At 37.8% G+C, this 19,032-nt stretch overlaps 1 protein-coding gene across 4 annotated transcripts in view; it reads left to right on the forward strand.

Moving 5' to 3' along the window:
* GOLGA4 (golgin A4) overlaps positions 1–19,032 on the forward strand; it is a 114,381-nt gene that overhangs the window by 45,583 nt on the left and 49,766 nt on the right. For 3 of the 4 annotated variants that reach the window (XM_059939166.1, XM_059939167.1, XM_059939170.1), the window contains 5 exons: positions 9,132–9,230; positions 10,181–10,310; positions 11,783–11,970; positions 12,259–12,342; positions 14,544–14,691. In XM_059939166.1, the coding sequence (XP_059795149.1) occupies positions 9,132–9,230; positions 10,181–10,310; positions 11,783–11,970; positions 12,259–12,342; positions 14,544–14,691 (649 nt within the window). The remainder of the gene's footprint in view (positions 1–9,131; positions 9,231–10,180; positions 10,311–11,782; positions 11,971–12,258; positions 12,343–14,543; positions 14,692–19,032) is intronic. The other variant, XM_059939169.1, reaches the window with a different exon arrangement.

Genomic DNA, 19,032 nt, shown 5'->3' on the forward strand with positions numbered 1-19,032 from the left:
TCTAAGCTACAAGAACAGGGATCAATTCTTTTAGTTTTCATTTGTGTGGTTTCCCTAACATCTGTTGGTGGAATTACAGGCAGACCTAGTTTTTTTTTTAACATCTTTATTGGTGTATAATTGCTTTACAGTGTTGTGTTAGTTTCTGCTGTATAACAAAGTGAATCAGCTACATGCATACGTATATCCCCATATCTCCTCCCTCTTGCGTCTCCCTCCCACCCTCCTTATCCCACCCCTCTAGGTGGTCGCAAAGCACCGAGCTGATCTCCCTGTGCCATGCAACTGCTTCCCACTAGCTGTCTATTTTACATTTACACATAGTGTATATATGTCAATGCTACTCTCTTACTTTGTCCCAGCTTACCCTTCCCCCTCCTCGTGTCCTCAAGTCCATTCTCTACGTCTGTGTCTTTATTCCTGTTCTGCCCCTAGGTTCATCAGAATCATTTTTTTTTTAGATTCCATATATATGCTAGCATACGGTATTTGTTTTTCTCTTTCTGACTTACTTCACTCTGTATGACAGACTAGGTCCATCCACCTCACTACAAATAACTCAATTTTGTTTCTTTTTATGGCTGAGTAATATTCCATTGTATATATATATATATATATATATATATGCCACCTCTTCTTTATCCATTCATCTCTTGATGGACACTTAGGTTGCTTCCATGTCCTGGCTATTGTAAATAGTGCTGCAGTGAACATTGTGGTACATGATTCTTTTTGAATTATGGTTTTCTCAGGGTATATGCCCAGTAGTGGGATTGCTGGGTTGTATGGTAGTTCTATTTGTAGTTTTTTAAGGAACCTCCATACTGTTCTCCATAGTGGCTGTACCAATTTACATTCCCACCAACAGTGCAAGAGGGTTCCCTTTTCTCCACACCCTCTCCAGCATTTATTGTTTGTAGATTTTTTGATGATGGCCATTCTGACCAGTGTGAGGTGATACCTCATTGTAGTTTTAATTTGCATTCCTCTAATGATTAGTGATGTTGAGCATCTTTTCACGTGTTTGTTGGCAATCTGTATATCTTCCTTGGAGAAATGTCTATTTAGGTCTTCTACCCATTTTTGGATTGGGTTGTTTGTTTTTTTGATATTGAGCTGCATGAGCTGCTTGTAAATCTTGGAGATGAATCCTTTGTCAGTTGCTTCATTTGCAAATATTTTCTCCCATTCTGAGGGTTGTCTTTTCGTCTTGTTTATGGTTTCCTTTGCTGTGCAAAAGGTTTTTAAGTTTCATTAGGTCCCATTTGTTTTTGTTTTTTTTTATTTAAATTAACTTATTTATTATTTTTTTTATTTATGGCTGTGTTGGGTCTTCGTTTCTGTGCGAGGGCTTTCTCTAGTTGTGGCAAGCGGGGACCACTCTTCATCGCTGTGTGCGGGCCTCTCACTATCACGGCCTCTCGTTGCGGAGCACAGGCTCCAGACGCGCAGGCTCAGTAATTGTGGCTTACGGGCCCAGCTGCTCCGCGGCATGTGGGATCTTCCCAGACCAGGGCTCGAACCCGTGTCCCCTGCATTAGCAGGCAGATTCTCAACCACTGCGCCACCAGGGAAGCCCCCCATTTGTTTATTTTTGTTTTTATTTCCATTTCTCTGGGAGGTGGGTCAAAAAGGATTTTGCTGTGATTTATGTCAGAGTGTTCTGCCTATGTTTTCCTCTAAGAGTTTTATAGTGTCTGGCCTTACATTTAGGTCTTTAATCCATTTTGAGTTTATTTTTGTGTATGGTGTTAGGAAGTGTTCTAATTTCATTCTTTTACATGTAGCTGTCCAGTTTTCCCAGCACCACTTATTGAAGAGGCTGACTTTTCTCCATTGTATACTCTTGCCTCCTTTATCAAAGATAAGGTGACCATATGTGTGTGGGTTTATCTCTGGGCTTTCTATCCTGTTCCATTGATGTATATTTCTGTTTTTGTGCCAGTACCATACTGTCTTGATTACTGTAGATTTGTAGTGTAGTCTGAAGTCAGGGAGCCTGATTCCTCCAGCTCTGTTTTTGTTTCTCAAGATTGCTTTCTCTATTCAGGGTCTTTTATGGTTCCATACAAATTGTGAAATGTTTTGTTCTAGTTCTGTGAAAAATGCCATTGCTAGTTTGATAGAGATTGCATTGAATCTGTAGATTGCTTTGGGTAGTATAGTCATTTTCACAATGTTGATTCTGTCAATCCAAGAACATGGTATATCTCTCCATCTGTTTGTATCATCTTTAATTTCTTTCATCAGTGTCTTATAGTTTTCTGCATACAGGTCTTTTGTTTCCTGAGGTAGGTTTATTCCTAGGTATTTTATTCTTTTTGTTGCAGTGGTAAATGGGAGTGTTTCCTTAATTTCTCTTTCAAATTTTTCATCATTAGTGTATAGGAACGTAAGAGATTTCTGTGCATTAATTTGTATCCTGCTACTCTACCAAATTCATTGATTAGCTCTAGTAGTTTTCTCGTAGCATCTTTAGGATTCCCTATATATAGTATCATGTCATCTGCAAAGAGTGACAGTTTTACTTCTTCTTTTCCAATTTGTATTTCTTTTATTTCTTTTTCTTCTCTGATTGCTGTGGCTAAAACTTCCAAAACTATGTTGAATAATAGCAGTGAGAGTGGGCAGCCGTGTCTTGTTCCTGATCTTAGAGGAAATGGTTTCAGTTTTTCACCATTGAGAATGACGTTGGCTATGGGTTTGTCATGTATGGCCTTTATTATGTGGAGGTAGGTTACCTCTATGCCTACTTTCTGGAGAGTTTTTATCATAAATGGGTGTTGAATTTGTCAAAAGCTTTTTCTGCATCTATTGAGATTATCATATGGTTTTTATCCTTGAATTTGTTAATATGATGTATCGTATTCATTGATTTGCGTGTATTGAGGAATCCTTACATTCCTGGGATAAACCCCACTTGATCATGGTGTATGATCCTTTTAATGTGTTGTTGGATTCTGTTTGCTAGTATTTTGTTGAGGATTTTTGCATCTGTGTTCATCAGAGATATTGGCCTGTAGTTTTCTTTTTTTGTGACATCTTTGTCTGGTTTTGGTATCAGGGTGATGGCGGCCTCATAGAATGAGTTTTGGAATGTTCCTCCCTCTGCTATATTTTGGAAGAGTTTGAGAAGGATAGGTATTAGCTCTTCTCTAAAGGTTTGATAGAATTCTCCTGTGAAGCCATCTGGTCCTGGGCTTTGTTTGTTGGAAGATTTTTAATCACAGTCTCAATTTCAGTGCTTGTGATTGGTCTGTTTATATTTTCTATTTCTTCCTGGTTCAGTCTTGGAATGTTGTGCTTTTCTAAGAATTTTGTCCATTTCTTCCAGGTTGTCCGTTTTATTGGCGTATAGTTGCTTGTAGTAATCTCTCATGATCCTTTGTATTTCTGCAGTGTCAGTTGTTACTTCTCCTTTTTCATTTCTAATTCTGTTGATTTGAGTCTTCTCCCTTTTTTTCTTGATGAGTCTGCCTAATGGTTTATCAATTTTGTTTATCTTCTCAAAGAACCAGCTTTTAGTTTTCTTTATCTTTGCTATTGTTTCTTTCATTTCTTTTTCATTTATTTCTAATCTGATCTTTATGATTTCTTTCCTTCTGCTAACTTTGGGGGGTTTTTTTGTTCTTCTTTCTCTGATTGCTTTAGGTGTAAGGTTAGGTGGTTTATTTGAGACTTTTCTTGTTTCTTTAAGTAGGATTGTATTGCTATAAACTTCTCTCTTAGAACTGCTTTTGCTGCATCCCATAGTTTTTGGGTCGTTGTGTTTTCATTGTCATTTGTTTGTAGGTATTTTTTGATTTCCTCTTTGATTTCTTCAGTGATCTCTTGCTTATCTAGTAGCATATTGTTTAGCCGCCACGTGTTTGTATTTTTTACAGTTTTTTTCCTGTAATTGATGTCTAGTCTCATAGTGTTGTGGTCAGAAAAGATACTTGATACGATTTCAGTTTTCTTAAATTTACCAAGGCTTGAATTGTGACCCAGGATATGGTTTATCCTGGAGAATGTTCCATGAGCACTTGAGAAGAAAGTGTATTCTATTGTTTTCAGATGGAATGTCCTATAAATATCAATTAAGTCCATCGTGTTTAATGTGTCATTGAAAGCTTGTGTTTCCTTATTTATTTTCATTTTGGATGATCTGTCCATTGGTGAAAGTGAGGTGTTAAAGTCCCCTACTATGGTTGTGTTACTGTCAATTTCCCCTTGTATGGCTGTTAGCATTTGCCTTATGTATTGAGGTGCTCCTATGCTGGGTGCATAAATATTTATAATTGTTATATCTTCTTCTTGGATTGATCCCTTGATCATTATGTAGTGTTCTTCTTTGTCTCTTGTAACAGTCTTTATTTTAAAGTCTATTTTGTCTGATATGAGAATTGCTACTCCATCTTTCTTTTGATTTCCATTTGCATGGAATATCTTTTTCCATCCTCTCACTTTCAGTCTGTATGTGTCCCTAGGTCTGAAGTGGATCTCTTGTAGACAGCATATATACGGGTCTTGTTTTTGTATCCATCCAGCCAGTCTATGTCTTTTGGTTGGAGCATTTAATCCATTTACATTTAAGGTAGTTATCGATATGTATGTTCCTATTACCATTTTCTTAATTGTTTTGGGGTTTTTTTTGGGTCTTTTCCTTCTCTTATGTTTCCTGCCTAGAGAATTTCCTTTAGTGTTTGTTGTAAAGCTGGCTTGGTGGTGCTGAATTCTCTTAACTTTTGCTTATGTGTAAAGGCTTTAATTTCTCTGTCAAATCTGAATGAGATCCTTGCTGGGTAGAGTAATCTTGGTTGTAGGTTTTTCCCTTTCATCACTTTAAATATGTCCTGCCACTCCCTTCTGGCTTGCAGAGTTTCTGCTGAAAGATCAGCTGTTAACCTTATGGGGATTCCCTTGTATGTTATTTGTTGCTTTTCCTTGCTGCTTTCAATATTTTTTCTTTGTATTTAATTTTTGATAGTTTGATTAATATGTGTCTCAGCATGTTTCTCTTTGAGTTTATCCTGTATGGTACTCTCTGTGCTTCCTGGACTTGATTGACTATTTCATTTCCCATGTTAGGGAAGTTTTCGACTATAATGTCTTCAAATATTTTCTCAGACGCTTTCTTTTTCTCTTCTTCTTCTGGGACCCCTATAATTCGAATGTTGGTGCGTTTAATGTTGTCCCAGAGTCTCTCAGACTGTCCTCAATTCTTTTCATTCTTTTTTCTTTATTCTGTTCCCTGGCAGTTATTTCCACAATTTTATCTTCCAGCTCACTTATCCATTCTTCTGCCTCAGTTATTCTGTTACTGATTCCTTCTAGAGTATTTTTAATTTCAGTAATTGTGTTGTTCATCACTGTTTGTTTGCGCTTTAGTTCGTCTAGATCCTTGTTAAATGTTTCTTGTATTTTCTCCATTCTGTTTCCGAGATTTTGGATCATCTTTACTATCATTAATTACTCTGAATTCTTTTTCATGCAGGTTGCCTTTTTCGTCTTCATTTATTTGGTCTTGTAGGTTTTTACCTTGCTCCTTCGTCTCTAACAACTTTTTTTGTCTTTTTTTTTTTTTTGATGGCTGGTGCTGTATTCGTGTCTTACTGGTTGTTTGGCCTGAGATATCCAGCACTGGCGTTTGCAGGCAGTCGGATAGAGCTGGGTCTTGGTGCTGAGATGAGGACCTCTGGGAGGCCTCACTCTGATTGATATTCCCTGGGGTCTGAGGTTCTCTGTTAGTCTAGGGGTATGGACTCAGACCTCCCACCACAGGAGCTGGGGCCGACCTCCAGCCTGGGAACCAAGATCCCACAAGCTTTGTGGCACGGTAAAAAAAAAGAAAGAAAGAAAAAAAGGAGCAGTACAGTATCAAAGAATAGAAAACAAAATAAAATTAGAAAGATAAAAAATATAAGAGGAAAAATAAAACGATACTTGAAACAACAGCAACAAGGTAAAGTAAAACCACAACAGAACAAAGAAAAAAAAGGGGGGGGTGACAAGCCAAAAGGAGATACCACCGGTCGCTGGGGGTTCCTCCTGTCCCCTTAGGTGTCCGTGGTCCCCAACCGGTGCCTGGTCAGCGCCCCAGTTGTGAGGAGACGCGGATTCTGTGTCCTCCTAGTATGCCGTCTTGAGTCCACCCCACCGGACCTAGTTTTATTGCACTTCACTTTATTACGCTTCAGAGATCCTGACTTTTTACAAATTGAGGGTTTGTGGCAACCTTGCGTTGTCAGATGATGATTAGTATCTTTTAGCAATAAAATATTTTTTAAATTAAGGTTAGTTACTACATTTTTTAAAAAGCAGAATGCTGTTGCACACTTAGTAGATTATAGTGTAAACATAACTTTTATATGCACTGGGAAACCAAAAAATTTGTGTGACTTGCTTTATTGCAATACTTACTTTATTGTGTTCGTCTGGAACTGAATCCACAGTATTTCCAAGGTGTGCCTGTAATGATCCAAGAATGTCTTATTTAGCTATAGAGTATCATTTGCCTGCATAAACAGTCAGTGGCAACTTCTAAGGCTAACTTGTCCCTTCTGTTAGGTATTTCAGGATCTTTTTGTTTTTCCTAACCAACAATCTTTTTGGTGAAGTAAAATGAAAATTATGTTCATTGTAATTTGGGGGTGGTTAACAGACTCTTGCAGCTATAGTGGGGGTAGGGATAGACGTGGTGAGAAATGGTCAAGTTGCTATCTACTTTGAGGGTTTGCTGATGATTGGACATGGGGGAAAAGGGAGGAGTCAAAATTGACCCCAAGAATTTGGGCTTGAGTGATGGCGAATGGTGGCATCATTTGCTGAGACAGGGTATAGTGGGAGAAGATTAGGTTTGTTGGGAGAAAAATCAGGGTTTGATTTTGCCTGGCTTCAGAGTTTGGAAGTACTATCACATGGAAGAAGGATTAGATTTGTTCTTAGTGACCCCAAGGGTCTAATCAGAACTTCCTGAAAGTGGAAGGTAACCCCAGATAGTAGGGTCTAGTTCTGGAGCTAGTGAAATCTCTATCATGGTGGTGTTGGACAGCTGGCTAGCTAGCCTGTGGGCTGTAGTCAGGATATAAGTTGACAGTTCTTAAGTTCCTTTATAACTGTGGTCTTTATTGTTTATGGAGTACTTATTGGTTGAATAGTCTAATGTAGTGGGAGGAGGGAGAAGGGGACATGATTAAAAGATGTTTCTGGGGAATTCCTTGGTGGTCTAGTGGTTAGGATTCAGCGCTCTCACTACCATGGCCTGGGTTCAATTCCTGGTCAGGGAACTGAGATCCTGCAAGTCGTGAGGCAAGGCCAAAAAAAAAAAAAGATGCTTTTATTGTATCCAAGGACTTCTTAACCTAAGATGAGGAGATGAAAACATTCAAAACCGGAAAATCATAATATAAATTGAGAAGTTTTTGTGGGCTGGTAGGGATGCCATGTAACAGAGTCTAGTATGGTAGAATGTAGGAAATTATTTGGAAGAAATGAATTTTAAAGAAAGTAAAGGACTGCATTGCTATTAAGGAGATATGCAGCTGGTCCTTACTAAAGAATTGGCCTGTGCAGAGTCATGGGTGGGGGGACAGTGCTTTCCAGACTTTTGGATTTCAGGGACTGAGAAATTACCTTCCAGTTCCTTCCAGAAATGGGGGAAAGGAGACTTGTCATAGGGCTACTTTTATTTTTTTCAAGTGAGGACATTGACAATAAGGAACCAGATTCTTTTATTGTCATTATTTCATGCAAGAAAGTTTTTTTTTTAATAATAAAAAGAATTAGGAAGGACACAGTCTCAGAATAAAGTACAGTTGTTTAGTGAAAGAAATTTAGATCTAAGAAAAACATGTCTTGATCTGAAGACCAGCACTTGGAGGCTCCTACTGCCAGGGGAGGTCAAGCCAGGAGTCTGTAGTGAGAGGAACAGTAAATGTGCTGAGATCTTGGGACCATGTGGGTGTGGGGGAGAGTAGAGGACAGTTAGTACCTCAGTGTTTTGAGAATTAGTAAATTTGAAACAATTCAAGAAGAAGGCGTTGCTTATAAGTCCTTGAAAGTAGTGTTTGAGGAAAGTTTTTTAGCAAATGTGTGAGGGATGGATTAAATCAGAGGTAGACTTGAGGTAAGAATTCTCTCTAGAAGGCTACTGAAGGAAATTAATCATCAAGATTATTAGAGATTGGGATTATGGTTTTGGATGTGGAAAAAGGACCTAAACATTGTAGAGAAAGTAATGAAAGAATTTGGTTATGTGCAGAGGTCAACAAAAGATAAGTAAAATGTGACTTTGAATATTTTGAGCTTAGAGAATTAGAAAAGTAGGAATCCCAGAAAAACTGTGGGGTTTTGATGGGATATCCACTATGTTCCAGGTGTTAATCTGCAACATTCTAATGGAGCAAGTGTAAGGGAGAAGCTCTGAGGACACAGAACTGAGCCCAGAGGGATATTTGCCGAGAGAATCAGTGAAGGGCACAGTGGAAACTCTGAGAGATAGGAATATAGGTAGGAGCCCTGAAGCCGCAGAAAGCAGGTACCTCAGTTGAGGAGGTGATTATTAGTGACTGGTGTAGTGGAGAGGTAAAGACCATTGGATTTAGTTAGGGAGGCTCATTAATGACTTAAGGAAAGCAGCATGTCAGGAAGTTGAAATTTCACTGTTTGGTGATCAACTAGGTCAACCTTTTCATTTGAGGAGGCTTCTGATTTTGACTGTTGATCACTTTCATGTATTGGGAGGAGGAAGGTTCTATTGATTATCTATTTAGTATATAACAATTCCGTTTTAGATCAAGTGAATATAAGATAGCACAAGCAGTAAGATGTCTTAAAGTAGGATAAAATTTTACCTTTATCTTAAGTAACTAATTTTTTTAATCCTCTCTACATAATTATCAATTCAGCAGTGATTACAGATCTATAAGTATACTTTTTCTTCTTGGATTTTCATATTCTTTAAGGAACAGAATTATTTGTTGGGGTAAGTACTAGTGTTTTAAATGCTGATTATTCTTTAATTATTGTTGCTCTTACCTTACCTTAAGAGTAATGCAAATCTGGATTGATGAGTTTTTAAACTTTGAAAATTTCAGGTTTGTATTTTTTGTTTTATACTGAAAACTGCTTATGAATCGTTTACGTTTTAGGAGCTCCAGATGGACCAGCAAGCAAAAAAACATCTCCAAGAGGAGTTTGATGCATCTTTAGAGGAAAAAGATCAGTATATCAGTGTCCTTCAGACTCAGGTAAAAAAAGAAGTGTGGAATTTTTGGATAAAGAAAAATAAAGGGGTTTTGATGGAATATCTAATAGGTTCCAGATGTTTAAAAAATGGCCTTTTAAAACATTTATTTATTTATTTGGCTGCATCGAGTCTTAGTTGCAGCACACGGGATCTTCATTGCAGCACGCAGGATCTTTCGTTGTGGCGTGCGAGCTTCTCTCTAGTTGTGGCTCGTTGGCTTCAGAGCGTGCGGGCTTAGTTGCCCTGCGGCACGTGGGATCTTAGTTCCCTTACCAGGGATCGAACCCGCATCCCCTGCATTGGAAGGCGGATTCTTAACCACTGGACCACCAGCAAGTCCCCAAATGGCCGATTTTTAAAACTCTTTGCTTTTCCTCAATTAATTTTAAGGATAATTTTTTTTTTTTTTTAAGAGCTAACGGTCTGGCTTTTTTTTTTTTTTTTTTTAATTTATTTATTTATGGCTGTGCTGGGTCTTCGTTTCTGTGTGAGGGTTTTCTCTAGTTGCGGCAAGTGGGGGCCACTCTTCATCGCAGTGCGCGGGCCTCTCACTATCGCGGCCTCTCTTGTTGCGGAGCACAGGCTCCAGACGCGCAGGCTCAGTAATTGTGGCTCACGGGCCTAGTTGCTCCGCGGCATGTGGGATCTTCCCAGACCAGGGCTCGAACTCGTGTCCCCTGCATTGGCAGGCAGATTCTCAACCACTGCACCACCAGGGAAGCCCCTTAAGGATAATTTTTGATTTATTGTATCTTCTGGCTAAGCTATCATTGAAAATAGCAAATATCAAAATCAGCAGCATTGGGAGTAAATTTTTTATTTTGATTTCCCCCCCTCCCCATTATAGCAAAAAGGGTATCTTTTACTCTATTCCTTCTCTGTTTCAAGGAAAGCACTACTGCCAAAGTTTCTCTTGGTTTTTTTCTAATGAAGGACATTTTTTTATTTTAGGTTTCTTTGCTGAAACAGCGGTTACGAAATGGCCCAATGAATGCTGATTTACCAAAACCACTCTCGCAGATGGAACCAGAGGCTGAAGGCATCACTAAAGAGAACACAGATGGTGATGTAGAGCCAGTAGGTAAGCTTCAGCTTGTCAGAAGGTTATGTTAAAAACTAGAGGAGGATGGTGAGTGATTCTAGGGCAGGAAGTAGTAGACATGGACTGAGGTAGAAGTAAAGTGTCCCTGACCCTAATATTTCCAGAAAGATTCAACTGAGTCAATTTTAAAGATCTTATTGACTTAATTAGACCATTCATGAATCAGGCAGTACCCCTTCTAGCAGATAGAAAAGAACTCCTGGGAGCTGTACAAAATGAAAGACTTTCACAGGCAGAAGGGAGTGGGACAAGGAAGTTCTAGTAGCAAAAAGTGGATTGATTGTGACAAGGTCCCTTTCCTTTAGGGGATGCAGGGGTCTGTCAGGCATGTGACCTCCCTAGTGTTGACCAGGTGATTCCTGATGGACTGGTTTCAGATTCCATTTCTGGGAGAGGCTGAAACTGTAATTAAGTCTTAGTTTGGTGATGTGGGGCTTAGCTTAAGCCTCCATTTTGGACCTGTTTTTAGCAGATGCAAGAGTTTTGATGGTTTTTTGGGCTCTTTGTTTATTGTTTTCCAGGAGAAAGTGAGTAATTGTTTTGACACTTGAAAGTCTGTGAGTAGCACCACATTTTCATTGTAATTGAAATGCATTATATTATACTGTTTCACTGATAGCAGTAGCTAGATTTCATACAAAAAGGTTAAGTCTGCTCAAGATTAAGGAATATGCTCTTTGTCACTATTTGTCTCTTTTAGTTTTTAAGTATTATTGCTTATGTATTTCTACATTCAAAGATGCCAATATTTGCCCTATTATTGTAATTGTAAAAGAAGGAATAGTTAAATTATGTTTTAAAATCCAATTGTAGCCCTCCCTACTCTTTGAGGCTTTGTGGTACCTATTTAGTAAACTTCCCACTTTTTATTTACTAGCTTTATCACAAAGAGATTTGTGATAAACTTCTGGTCCAGCCAGTGCTGGAGTCAGGTGCTGAGCAGCCATTTATCTGAGCAACCAACCTGTAAGGGCTCCTGAAACACCCCTGGGCTATGTCATAAATGTAAGGAGATGGAGAAAGCTGTACTTGCCAGAACTCCTCTCTGGATGAGATTAGAATGCTTTGGAAGGAATACTTTAGTGATCCTTTGGGGATTGGCGCTAAGACATGGGAGGCACTTGTAAATAGCAAAAGATGGTCATCAAACTGTCTTTGAAGGAGGGTGGATTCAGTTAACGTTAGTTAACTCTTGAGTGTTTTGTGCCATTTGGGTTGGGGTTGAACCACAGAAGAAGAGGTGAATGTACTACACAGCTTCTTTAGCAGCAGATCACACAAATAGTGGCAGAGTAGAGGTTTGGAAGGGCACCCCTCTCTTCTCAATCTGGCTCAGAGTATAGCAGAGTGTTGGAATGAGAATACAGTCCTGTGCACTAACAGAGTAGCTGTTCCCAGGGAGCCCTTAGATTCCTCACTGACTGCCCCTGCTTATGCTGCTTTATTAATAGTGGGAGATGGAGCTTCTGCTAAAACACTGGAAATACTTCAGCAAAGAGTTAAGCGTCAAGAGAATCTACTGCAGCGCTGTAAGGAAACCATTCGGTCGCATAAGGAACAATGTATGCTGTTAACCAGTGAAAAAGAAGCCCTGCAAGAGCAACTAGATGAAAGACTTCAAGAACTAGAAAAGATGAAGGTAAAAGAGAAAATGATTGTGGTTTAACGCAGCCCTGTGATGCTAGATACATAGGCCCCAGCGTGGCCTGCACCTCCTCTGGAAAGCCTTCCCCCTTCCTCCGTAGACAGCATGGAAAGGGCTCCTGAGTGCCCTGGGCTTCATAGCATTTACCATCCTTTTGACACATCCTGTGTTCTCTTCTCCTATTAGACTTGTAGGAGTATTCAAATTAGAGAAAATGTTTAGAGTTCTCATATGAGGAGAAGCTTTATTAGAGATGGAAATGAACTTTTAAAATTTTTTTAGGAGCTTCATATGGCTGAGAAGACTAAACTTATCACTCAGTTGCGTGATGCAAAGAACTTAATTGAACAGCTTGAACAAGATAAGGTAAAACAACAAAACTTATGATACTAAAATTTGTCAAGGGGCACCCCAATTCATTTTTGGAAGCAATTGGAAGCATTCAGACTTCTGCTTTCCAAAATTATTACAGCTGCTTCCATGAAAAATCTTTTTGTTTTAATTTCTAGATTTATATGACCATTAGCATTAGTTTTGTATCATGTGAAGCTGAATCTGATTTCTTGATCCCAGTCAGCATTTTGATTTATAGATTAGAATACTGTTGCAAAAGAAATCTGTTTACAGAACATAACTACTTTTTAGAGAAAAGTTAAATTATTTACAGTTAAGCCATTGCTAAATGTGAATAATATAAGTATTGTCTTTCAAATATAATGGAAACAGATTAATCTCACAGATAAATTGCCTAAAAAGTAAAGAAGTGGTAATGTATATGTTAGCGTAAACAGAAATTTCTGCAAATAAACTTTAGAATGTATAGGTGAGATTGGCAGTTTAGAGTTGGAACAGAAACTTTAGCAATGGAAGCAAAGACAGCTAAAAAATTCATGGGCAAAACAGTTTTGACCAAAGCCTTTCAGCACTGGGTTCGTGGGTCCTTTTTTTAAAAGTAGCTTCCCGTTAGTTCCACACCATCCACCGTGTTCTTTAATATGGTACATTATAGCTGCAGTATTTTAAGTGGCCATGTAATTAAGAACATGTTAGAGCTGTTCTGCTATTGAAATATATTGGCAGTTTTTTCATCCTATTCATTTTGCTGGATTCTATTCCATAAACTTCATGAAGGCCCTCTTTAAAAAAAAAAAACAAAAAACTTTTTATTATAAAAAACTTAAAACATTTACAAAAGTACAAAGATTAATAAAAGGAATTCCTATGAACCCATCACCCAACTTCAACAGTTAACATCTCCTGGCTAATTTTGTTTCATCTGTACATTCCCAGCCCCCAGTACCCTCATCCCAGGATTGTTTTAGAGCAAATCTAAGAAATCTTATCATTTCTTCCATAAGTATTTTAATGTATATTTAAAATAAAGGTCTTTTTTTAAATAAAAATATAACCACATTATCATGATCACATCTAAAAATTTAATAGCAATTCCTTAGTACAATCAACTACCTAGACAGTTTCAGATTTTCCCTTTTGTCTCATACATTTCTTTCCCATTTTTATGAATCAGGATCCAAATGAGGTTCTTTCATTACAGTCGGTTGATGTGACTCTTAAGACTTCTTTTAATCTATAGATTCCACCTCTCTCTCTCTCTCTCTCTCTCTCTTTTTTTCCATTGTGCTTTGGTTTTTGAAGAAACTGAAGGCCCACAATTTTCTTTTGGAATTTTGTATAATAATGCCCCACTTACCTGGTTTTTAATCTGTTCATTAATATTAGCCATCTGAAAGAGTCATACCCTAAAGCAAGGGTTGACAAACCCTGGAAGTAAGGTAATACTCTGCTTAATATCATAAAATAGCTGTCATAGAGTCTTATGTTTCAAGAAACAAGTTGAACCACCCATTTTTTGTTAGTTGCAAATGACTGATTTAATATATACTATTTGATTATATTTTCCCCCTAGCGACCTTCATTTCTTGTGTAGATTATCCAGAGAGTGGGAAGACAGTAGCAATTAGCAAATTGGAGGAATGCCTCACTGACAGTAATAAGGAGTGGTGTTGGGACCAGAGACTGTCACAAGAGGAAAGAGAAAAACCAGGTAGCTCTGTACCGCAGTCTTGGTCCATCCAGTGTGGCAGCAGTAACCTTATACTCTCAGCAGCCTCTGGGGCTTTCCCCATGTTACAGCGCAGTTCAATAATTGTAGTTCATGACTGGTTCTGAGCCAAGTACTAATGGCTATATTTTGTTCAATGTAAACTGTTTACTAAGATAGGGAAAATTATAGTAAACATTTATAAAGATTATAAAATAAATCTTTTAACTAAAATGTGTTGTTAATAATTAAAAGATTAAAGTTATTATTAAAATAATTTTTTATATTAAGAACACGCTGATATGCCAGGTAACTGAAGTTATTGTAGTATATAGTGTAGTATATACACAGGACACAGACTTCAGTTTGTGAAATACTAAAATAATTCGTATGTTGTACTTAGTAAGAGACATTATGTTTTCTGCCCTTTAAAGTAAGTTTGATATGTGCTATTGATAATGCAGTTTTGTTACACAGACGCTTTAGAGTCTGCACTTCTGTTTAGGGGATGGTAATAGCAGAGACAAAACGTCAGATGCATGAAACCCTGGAAATCAAAGAAGAAGAAATTGCCCAACTTCGTAGTCGCATCAAGCAGATGACTAGCCAGGGAGAGGAATTACGGGAACAGAAAGAAAAATCTGAAAGAGCTGGTAAGAACTCAGGGGTTACTTGTTTTATGTTAGAAATCAAAAGTCATGTAAAGTGCTTGACCAACCAACATTTAGAAAAATTAGTTAAATATCGATAAAAATGTTTAACTGTAGAGACTCTTTATAAAGACACTGGGACTGTTCCTCAGAAGAGACAGGGGTTGGTAAACTATGGCCTATGGGTAAAATGCAGCCCATGCCTGGCCTGTTTATGTAGAGCCCTGCAAGGCCTAAAGTATTTATTATCTGGCCTTTTATAGAAAATGTTTGCTGACCACTGCCTTAGACTATCAAAATTCAGGTTTACAACTTTGAGACTCCCCAGGTAGGCACAGCATGGTACATATTAAATAACTGCTACATTTTGGATGCTCTAGGGTAAATAAAAAGTATAAGATGTAGTCTGCTTTTTAAGAGAATGATGGAATAATTCAGTGTTATACATAACTGCATTATGTTTTGACCCAATAAATGCTAGACTGTAAAGTGTAGAGACCAGTATTCAGCAAGGTATGATACTGAATAATGCTCGGAAAGAAAGTAGAGATGCTAGAAAGAGGAGAGAGCAGGGTGAACTGGTGCCTTCAGGTTAGTGAGGATGTGAGTTGACTTGGGCCTCAGATAATGAATAGAAGGGGCCTAAACAGAGAGATGGGGGCAGCACATATTTCAAATTTAAGATCATAAACGGGCCCAGTGACCATAGGGGGTGTGTGTGTCAACTGGAAACCATTCTTGCTGAAGTGGGAAACGAAGTTGGATTGTGAAGGAACTGACTGTTAACGTCTGTAAAAGTGAGTAGCTAATTTTAGACTTTGGTAAACAAGGAAACCAGTAATAGGAAAGCATAATGTGATGGAAGCCAGTGTTGTATGTAGAAAAGAAATGAAGTGGAAAGTCAAACTTAAAGGCAAGGGTAGAAATACAGGCTTTGGGAACTGAGAGCTTTGGCCACCTTGACTAGGATGGTGGGTCTGGGAAGGAGAGGAAGAGTCAAATTTGCAGAATTTGGTATCCAGTTAACTTGGAGGGGCAGAAGAAAAGTAGGAGTCCAAGATGACGCCAGAGTTTTAAGGTTAGGAGACCGAATGAATCAGGTGAAGTCAGAATAGGAAGTCTAAATGGGAACACTGAGGAATAGAGTGAAATGGTGAGTTTGCTTAGATTCTTTGAATTTGGCCCTATCATGAGGTTTCCAGATGGAATTGACCTGTAGGAATTTGGAAATAAAAAATCGGAACATCTTTTAGGAGTTGTTAGCCTAAGGTTGAAGCCTATGGTTCGATCTGTAGAAGAGGCTGATTTCTCTGAAAGATTGTTTTACTGGTAGTAGAAGCGGTGGTAGCCTTAGCGGCTGCTGCTACTAATAGCCAGCACTTACTTTATGCAAGGCTCTGTCATGAATGCTTTGCTCGTATTCACTTGTGTATGTATTTGTATTTAATCCTCAAAATTTCTATGACTTGGGTATTACTATTATCCTCATTTCACAAATAAGAAAGGAGACAAGAAAACGTAGGAACATAGAAGTTAAGTAACTTGCTTACATTCACCCACAGAGAGTAAATGTATAGTCAGTATTTGAATCTGGGCATTTTGAGTCCAGAGCCTATGCTCTTAACACAGAGATACTGAGTTTGGCAAAGAGACATAAATGAGAACAAAAAAAGTAACCTGAGAAGTCAGAGGAATTGCGGATACTTATGCTTCTGGGGGAATATAGGAGGCATTTCCAAAAGTGGGGGAGGTAGGATGAAGATTTTTTAAATGTCTTTTAATTTGCATGAGGATTTGATTCCCAGGGTGCAGTTTCAGAAATGATTTTAGAAACCAGAGTGTAAGGTTTAAGGAAAGGAATGGGTCTGGATAAGAGAGGCAGTTGGTTGTGCTCATAAATATCTCCTCATCTCCTTATAGTTGTTTTATTTATTTTTAAAATTTTTTTATTTATTTATTTTTAAATAAATTTATTTATTTATTTATTTATTATTTATTTTTGGCTGTGTTGGGTCTTCGCTGCTGCACATGGGCTCTCCCCAGCTGTGGTGAGCAGGGGCCACTCTTCTTTGCAGTGCACGGGCCTCTCATTGTGGTGGCTCCTCTTGTTGTGGAGCATGGGCTCTAGAACACAGGCCCGGCAGCCGTGGCGCACAGGCTCCGTTGCTCCACGGCATGTGGGATCCTCCCGGACCAGGGCTCGAACGCACGTCCCCTGCATTGGCAGGCGGACTCTCAACCACTGTGCCACCAGGGAAGCCCTAGTTGTTTTATTGACAAGTGGCTGGGAAATTTAGAAATTTGCTCCCCCAAAGCCTAAGATTTCCCTTCAGAGAGCATTAATAGGTAGAATCTCTCAGATTCTAATCTCTAAAGACTTCACTGAAGCAGCTGTAGACTCGTGAGATGCTGTTAAACAGGTTTGCTTTCCGTGAGCAGAAAACCTAATGCAGAGTCTCAGCTTCTCATGTCAAGCCTTTTCATTTTTAGGACTGCTTTTGTTGACTCTTGTAGCCAGCTGAGAGAAAATAATGCTGGTCAGGGATTACATTTCCTTTTAAAATTGAGGTGCATCTTGTGAGGAGGTAGAAACCCATGAATAACAAGTAAAAAGGGGCACATGATTGATAAAAAGGCAGACAAAATAATACAGTTAATTCATATGTAAGGTAAAGATTTCCCAGGCTGCTGTTCCAGTCAACTCTTTTGTAATACAGTCTTCCTTCTCTTGCTTCTCCAAAACACAGATGTATTTTGTCTTTATTTATTTATTTTTACAATTGAGGTATAGTTGGTGTACAATATTACATGTTTCAGGTGTACAACATAGTGATTCACAATTTTTAAAGGTTATACTCCATTTATAATTATTACAAAACATTGGCTGTATTTCTTGTGGTGTACAATATATCTTTGTACCTTATTTATTTTATGCATGGTAGATTGTACCTCTTATGTATTTTGTCTTTAAATGTGATTTTCATAAAACTATATTTTTGTAATATTTCATAGCCTATAAGTTGAGAAACTTATCTGTTAATAATACTGTCAAAATATTTAAAGTTAATAAATACTTAAAGAGAGAATTAAGATTTACAGTTATTTAATAGATATATTTATTTTGGAAAGTCTTTGGATAACACAGTTATGAGTGCTTTTATAGATATTTTCAAAATTATATTTGTAGTCGTAATTATTGAGGTTTATGATAGAAAGTTGTAACAGACTGATTCGATATTGAAGATGTTGCCCTTTAAATCTATAATGAAAGTTAGTTTTGTGCATCAACTGAATTTCATCTAATGGCTTTAGTTTAAGTCTGAACAGAATTGTTCTAATATAATGTGATTCTTAGTTCAAATATAAAACGCATATGCCAATTGACAGAAAAGTCCCAATTTAGTACTATAAGTAAGAAAAGGTCTTTGTAAAGGAAATAGAGTTTTCATAAATTTTTATAAACATCATTTGGCTCTTGGAGAATTCAATTGCTCTGTTAAATATTTGTCTTTCTCTTTCTTAGATTTAAAATTCAAAGGCTAAAAAACACATAAGAGCTGGCCATGTGAAGGAAACACTAACATTAAAGTTTGTGGTTGTTAAGGTTTTTAGAAGTAAATGTGTCTACATAAAATAATTATCAAAGGATCTGAACTCTCCTAATGCATTTTTGATTGTAAAAAACTTAACTCATATATTTAGCAGTTCTTGACATGTGGATATTAGTAGACAAATAGCTACTTTTGGGGGCTCACTTATTCTGGAGATCAAAATGTGGCTCAAATACATTCCTCACTACTTTTCTTAGAAAACAGTCTATTGCACTGCTTCTCATATTTTTTCTAGACAAACTGTGATGCTTCTCATATGTTGGAGGACAAAGGAAATCTGAGTGTCTCTGATTTTAAAAAGAATAGTTCTGTCATAAAATACCAAGGCTATGGGAATATGGTAACATGCCTACTTGATGCTGTATCAGCTTGTAGTACTTACTCTACTCTACAGTGGAACTGGTAGGCATGTTTTCTAAAGTACAATACTATAGCACTTTTGTTAAAATTATTTCAGTGAATAAAGAAAACCAAAAATAAATATATTTGTTACAAGCATTTTACTACAGCTGTTGATAGTATTCCTTTCTAGGTGTTACTTAAAAACAGATGGTCATATCTTCAAGCAACCAGATTTTAAATTTGGAGAATTCTGGTGATTCAGCTTAAGTATGTGATGGTGCTTTTTTAGGTACTAGGTATTATTACTGATTGTCTAGAATATTACCTCTTCAATGCAGCACCCGTGCAGAATGTTAATGCTGCTAAAGTTCACGCTAGGTCTTGGGTATTC

This window comes from Balaenoptera ricei, chromosome 11, assembly GCF_028023285.1.
Source record: "Balaenoptera ricei isolate mBalRic1 chromosome 11, mBalRic1.hap2, whole genome shotgun sequence".
Taxonomy (NCBI): domain Eukaryota; kingdom Metazoa; phylum Chordata; class Mammalia; order Artiodactyla; family Balaenopteridae; genus Balaenoptera; species Balaenoptera ricei.